The sequence below is a fragment of the Otolemur garnettii genome, unplaced genomic scaffold, assembly GCF_000181295.1.
Source record: "Otolemur garnettii isolate 467f Iridium unplaced genomic scaffold, OtoGar3 scaffold00089, whole genome shotgun sequence".
Taxonomy (NCBI): Eukaryota; Metazoa; Chordata; class Mammalia; order Primates; family Galagidae; genus Otolemur; species Otolemur garnettii.
The window spans coordinates 222633-228932 of record NW_003852484.1 but is presented as its reverse complement, the minus strand read 5'-3'; the positions used below and the strand labels follow the sequence as shown (position 1 = coordinate 228932).

Genomic DNA, 6300 nt, shown 5'->3' with positions numbered 1-6300 from the left:
TTTCAGGCTGTGCCTATGGCTCAAAAGAGTAGAGCACCAGCCCCATGTGCCGGAAGTGGTGGGTTCAAACCCAGCTCCAGCCAAAAAAAAAAAGAAATTCTTTTCATTTCAAAATGAAACATATACACCAGAATCCAAAAGATTACTAAAAAATGGACCTAGGATTTTATAGGTTGGTGTTTAAAAAAACTGAAGACCAATTGTGACATCATTTAAGGATACCTCAAAGTACTATATTTACTATCTTTAAGTATAAATATGGGCCAGGCTCAGTGGCTCCTGCCTATAATCCTAGCACTATGGGAGGCTAAGGCGAGTAGACTGCCTGAGCCTGGGAGTTTGAGATTATCCTGAGCAATAGTGATACCCTGCGCTCTACTAAAATAAAAAAATTAGCCAGGAGTTGTGGTGGGTACCTGTAGTCCCAGCTACTTGGGAAGCTGAGGCAAGAGGATTGCTCAAGCCCAAGAGTTTGGGAGTTTGAAGCTGCTATGAGTTATGACACCATATACTTTACCCAGGGCAATAGAGTCAGACTCTGTCTCAAAAGAACAAAAAACGTGGGTGGCACCTGTGGCTCAAAGGAGTAGGGCGCCGGCCCCATATGCTGGAAGTGACAGGTCCAAACCCAGCCCTAGCCAAAAACAACAACAACAACAAAAAAGTATAAATAATATGTTAGCCAAAAGAATGATGTGATCTAGTAATTTGAAATCAGGACAAAAAATAAACTACACATAAGTTAACAAAAATCCTTAAGATAAACATTCCACGGTTATAACAGAATAACTGTGGAATTCCACAGTTATAAAAAAATAAACTACACATAAGTTAAAAAAAATCCTTAAGATAAACATTCCACAGTCATAAAAGAAACTAAGTCAAATGAATATTTTAGAGAGACTGAGTAAAAGAAAAATACCTGTGTTAAAAACAAATAGAAGATTTTATCTCTACACAGGATGGGATGTGAGGCAATCCTCAACAGAAAGTTTTCTAACCCAATCCGTCGTCTCTCCACAAAATCTGGATCCATGTTGTCAGCAGAGAGTTTATGCCAAACAAATTCTGCCTAGGAAACAAAATAACCACTAAGAATAATCTCAGTGCTACATAATTCTAAACTACTACCATCATTTCATCTCTTACCCGTTTTTCCGGCAGAGGTGGCACAACAATATGTGGATAGTAAACTAAAAGGTAGTTTCTCAACAACTCAAATTCACTGTATCGCCGCCATAGTGAGTCTGTTAGGACACTTTGACCATCCGCATGTTCAACTGACCTGAAAAAAAGAAAAGAAAAATATTTTATTTTATTATTAATTTTTTAGAGACAGAGTCTCACTTCATCCCCCTTGTTAGAATGCTGTGGCATCACAGCTCACAGCAACCTCCAACTCCTGGACTTAGGCAATTCTCTTGCCTCAGCCTCCTGAGAAGATGAGACTACAGGCGCCAGCCACAATGCCTGGCTATTTTTTTGTTGCAGTTTGGGCCTGGCCGGGTTCAAACCCACTACCCTCAGTATGTGGGACCGGTGCCCTACCCACTGAGCCACAGGTGCTGCCCTCTCTCCTTTTTCTTTTTCTTTTCTTTTTGCTGTCTTGGCTGAGGGCGGGCTTGAACCCACCACCCCTAGCATATGGGGCCGGTGCCCTACTCCTTGAGCCATAGGTGCCACCCCGTCTCATTCTTTAGATTGTCTTTTTATTCTGTTTATTTTCCCTTGTTCCCCTGGCCCCACCTTGAACTGATTTGAGTTTTTCTCTTATGAGGGTATACATTAGATCATCTACTGGCTTCAAATTAGAACTGAGTACATTGGATACTTGCTTCTCCATTCCTGTGATACTTCACTAAGAGAATGTGTTCCACCTCTATCCTGGTTAATACAAAAGATGGAAAGTCTTCATCTTTTTAACGGCTGAACAGTATTCTTTGGTACACATATAACCACAGCTTGTTAATCCATTCCTGGGTTGCTGGGCTTTTAGGTTGTTTCCACATTTTGGCAATTGTAAATTCAGCTGTGCTAAATAGTCTAATGCAAATGTCCTTATGATAAAATGATTTTTTTTCTTCTGGGTAGATGCCTAGTAATGGGATTGCAGGATCAAATGGGAGGTCTCATTTGAGTTCTTTGAGGATTCTCCATACTTCCTTCCAAAAAGGTTGTATTAGTTTGCAGTCCCACCAGCAGTGTAAAAATGTTCCCTTCTCTCCACATCCACGCCAGCATCTGCAGCTTTTGAGATTTTGTGATGTGGGGTATTCTCACTATTGCCCCAATTTGTAAAACTCCAATCTCAATTAATTTTTCTTTCTAGACAGGCGAGGCGGCTCATGCCTATACCCTTAGCACTTTGGGAAGCCCAGGTAGGTGAATTGCACAAGTTCAGAAGTTCAAGACCAGCCTAAATAAGAGTGAGACCCTGTCTCTACCAAAAATAGAAAAACTAACCAGGCATTGTGGCAGGTACCTATAGGACGCTGAGACAAGAGGATGGCTTTAGCCCAGGTGTTTGACGTCTCTGTGAGCTACAATGCCACAGCACTCTACCCAGGGTGACTGAGTATAGACGCTGTCTCAAAAAAAAAAAAAAAAAAGGCCAGGCGAGTTGACTCAAGCCTATAATCCTATAACTCTAACTCTGGGAGGCTGAGGCAGATGGATCGGTTAAGCTCATGATTTTAAGACTAGCCTCAGCAAGAGTGAGGCTCTGTCTCTACTAAAAAAAAGAAAAACTGAGGCAGGAGGATCACTTGAGCCCAAGAGTTTGAGGTTATGACTTGGCCCTTTACTGAGGGCAACAAAAGTGAGACTCTGAATCAGGAAAAAAAAAATTTCTTTCTGTTAATTTCTCTGTAACTCCCAAGTGTCTTAAGGTGACTTACGCCTTATTTTCCTTTCCTAGAATTCTCTGTTAAGCATCTCCATCGACCTAAATTTACTCCATACAATCCTGAGAACCTAGTATCCTTTTGCAAAACTGCCCAGGGCTTCTAAGATCAAGAACTCTATCAAACCATGTGTCAAGTTTCCAGATCCCAAAATAATTCTAACCTTCCCTCTCCTCTCAAAATGAATACATTAAAATATAGCTAGAGCTGCCAAGACTGCCACAGCAAAAGACAGCTATTTACTTCACCTGTTAAAAAGTAAAGAAACAAAATAAATTCCTAAAAACAAAAACCTGTAAAAAATTGTGCTACGTAACAAAGTTTACATCAATAGCTACCAAAAAAAGCTTTCTTTCTAAACCTAGCTGTAATTTTTGTCCCCCACCTGGTTCCCACGAGGTAAGCTGTGTACCTCCCGCCCCGCACCTGGTTTCCACGAGGTAAGCCGTGTACGTTTCTTGCATGTTCATGGCATTTCTTCCAGTTCGCTTTTCTGCTTCTGAAACACTGATTTCTATCTTCTTCAACCAAAAGTTATTTTCTGTCATCTGGAGAAAAATAAATAGAACAACAAGAAGAACCCTTTAGATTATATTCAGAAAACTCTCATTATTTAAATAAAACACATTGCTGGTACATATTTCAAGATAATTTATTTCTTGCGTTGTTAGGGGTTACCAGCTGATAGCAGCACATAAAAGCCTCTCTTTATCAACACTAAATTTTTCAGAGTTATTTTAACAAGTACCACACTTTTTTTTTTTTTTTGAGACAGAGCCTCAAGCTAGCCCCCTGGGTAGAATGCCCTGGCTTCACAGCTCACAGCAACCTCCAACTTCTGGGCTCAAGCGAGTCTCCTGCCTCAGCCTCCCAAGGAGCTGGGACCACAGGCCGCCACCAAAACGCCCGGCCATTTTTCGGTTGCAGCCATCATTGTTGTTTGGCGGTCCAGGCTGGATTCGAACCTGCCACCGTAGGTGTATGTGGCTGTTGCCTTAGCCACCTCAGCCACAGGCACTGAGCCTTTTTTTTTTTGAGACAGAGCCTCAAGTTATTCCCCTAGGTATAGCTATTCCTGTAGATGCCTGCAGTACATCACAGCTCACAGCAACCTCCAATTCCTGGGCTCAAGCAAGTCTCCTGCCTCTACCTCCCAAGTATCTGGGACCACAGGCACCCGCTACAACGCCTGGCTACTTTTTTGGTTGCAGCCCAGGCTCATTATTGGCTGTGCCTGGGCTGGATTCCAACCCACCACCTTAGGTGCATGTGGCTGGCGCCTTAGCCACTTGAGCCACAGGTGCCGAGCCAGTACCATACAATTGATGATTAAAACTTAGATCTCATATAAGTGTCCAAGAATAAACCTTCTTAGAAATCTGTAAGATAAAATCTTAAAAAAACATTATACACAAAGGATTCTGGGAGGAGGATGGAGTAATAAGCTCCAGGAATCTGTCCCCCCACCTAGACACAGGAATGTATAGGATACAAACTTCATTACTGAACATCACTAAAAGTTCACAAACTTAATTGTCAGACCTTTATGTGATAACAGCTCTGATGCCCATTCTAGAAAAAGAGCTTCAAAACTGCTTTCAAGGGTGGACTAAGCATAGCCATTGGTGCATAGCTTTCCAAGGAGAGTACCTCAAAGGTCACTGACCCTAGTGATACTCAGCAGTGAGGTATGTAGCAGTTTTTCTAGGAGGAACTTAACTTTGTCTGACCTCATATACAAAAGTAGTAACAAAAACAAAGTAAACTCAGGGGTAGGAGGAGAATCTCATTTCTAGAGTTATGACATCATTACATTCCAATGTCCAGTTTTCAACAAAAAAGCATACCAAGAAGCAGTGAAATATGTCCCACTTAAAGGGGAAAGAAATGAATCAACAGAAAGTATCCCTGAAGCTAGCTGTGATGGCACATGCCTGTAGTCCCAGAAACTCGTGAGGCTGAGGAGGGAAGATCGATTGAGCCCAGGAGTTCAAATCCATTCTGGGCAACATGGCAAAACCTCATCTCTTAAACACAAAAACAGAAAAGAAAAAAGAAAAGTATCAGTATCCAATGTACTCAATACTACTTGAAATCAATATATAACCACCTACACACTCAGACAAATGGTAAAACATAACTATAGTCCAGAAAGTAGAAGGGAAAAGGAGAGAGTAGGGAGGGGAAGCGGGATGTGGGAGGAGGGAGAGTATTTGGGGGGACCTCACCTAATGTCATGATGCAATGGTACATTTCAAAACTATTAAGAAATGAGCATAATTGTGATGGATGTGTTACTTAGTTCAATGTAAATATTTCACATTGTATATTGAAGCAGTGCCCTGAACCCCATAAATGCATCAATGTACAAAGTTATGATTTAATAAAAAATAATTTAAAAAAAAAAGTGCCACTGAAGATGACCTGATAGTTCATGCCTATAATCCCAACATTCTGGGAGGCTGAGGCAAGAGGATCCTTTGAGCTCAGGACTTTGAGACTAGCCTAAGCAAGAGGGAGACTCCATCTCTAAAAAAAAAAAAAAACAGAAAAGAAAGGAAAAAGAAAAAGATAAAATTAGCTGGGTGTCATGATAGATGCCTGTAGTACTGTAGCTAACTTGGGAGGCTGAGGAATGAGGATCATTTAAGCTTGGGAGTTTGAGGTTGCTATGAGTTAGGCTGATGTCAGCACTCTAGCCCAGGGAACAGAATAAGACTGTCTCAAAAAAAAGAAAAAAGGGATGGTGCCTATGGCTCAGTGAGTAGGGTGCCAGCCCCATATACTGGGGGTGGTGGGTTCAAACCCGACCCCGGCCAAATTGCAACAGAAAATAGCTGGGCATTGTGGCAGGCACCTGTAGTCCCAGTTACTCGGAAGGCTGAGGCAAGAGAATTGCCTAAGCCCGGGAGCTGGAAGTTGCTGTAAGCTGTGATGCCAAGGCACTCTTCCGAAGGCGATAAAGTAAGACTCTGTCTCTAAAAAAATAATAATAATAAAAAGAAAAAGAAAAAAAAAGATGTGATTGCAGATCTACTAAACTTAGACTTGAAAACTACTACTTAAAGATGCTTAAAGAACTAAAGGAAAATATAGAATAGTCAAGAAAATTGGGCTAGGCAAGGTGGCTCACACCTGTAATCCTAGCAATCTGGGAGGCCAAGGCAGGAGGGGTTTGAGATGAGCCTGAGCAAGAATGAGACCCTGTTTCTACTAAAATCAGAAAAACTAGCCAGGTGCAGAGGCCTATAGTCCCAGCTACTTAGGAGGCTGAGTCAAGAAGATCAGTAGAGCCAAAGAGTTTGAGGTTGCTGTATGTTATGACAATGCCATAGCACGCTACCCAAAGCGAGAGAGTGAGACTTTGTCTCTAAAAATAAATAATTATGCTCAGCAC

General features: G+C 41.7%; 1 protein-coding gene across 1 annotated transcript in view; it reads right to left on the bottom strand.

Moving 5' to 3' along the window:
- SNX4 (sorting nexin 4) overlaps positions 1-6300 on the bottom strand; it is a 78941-nt gene that overhangs the window by 61350 nt on the left and 11291 nt on the right. Inside the window, exons 2-4 of the mRNA XM_023516291.1 lie at positions 3330-3451; positions 1150-1285; positions 923-1072 (exon numbers count right to left, since the gene is read on the bottom strand). Of these exons, the coding sequence (XP_023372059.1) occupies positions 923-1072; positions 1150-1285; positions 3330-3451 (408 nt within the window). The remainder of the gene's footprint in view (positions 1-922; positions 1073-1149; positions 1286-3329; positions 3452-6300) is intronic.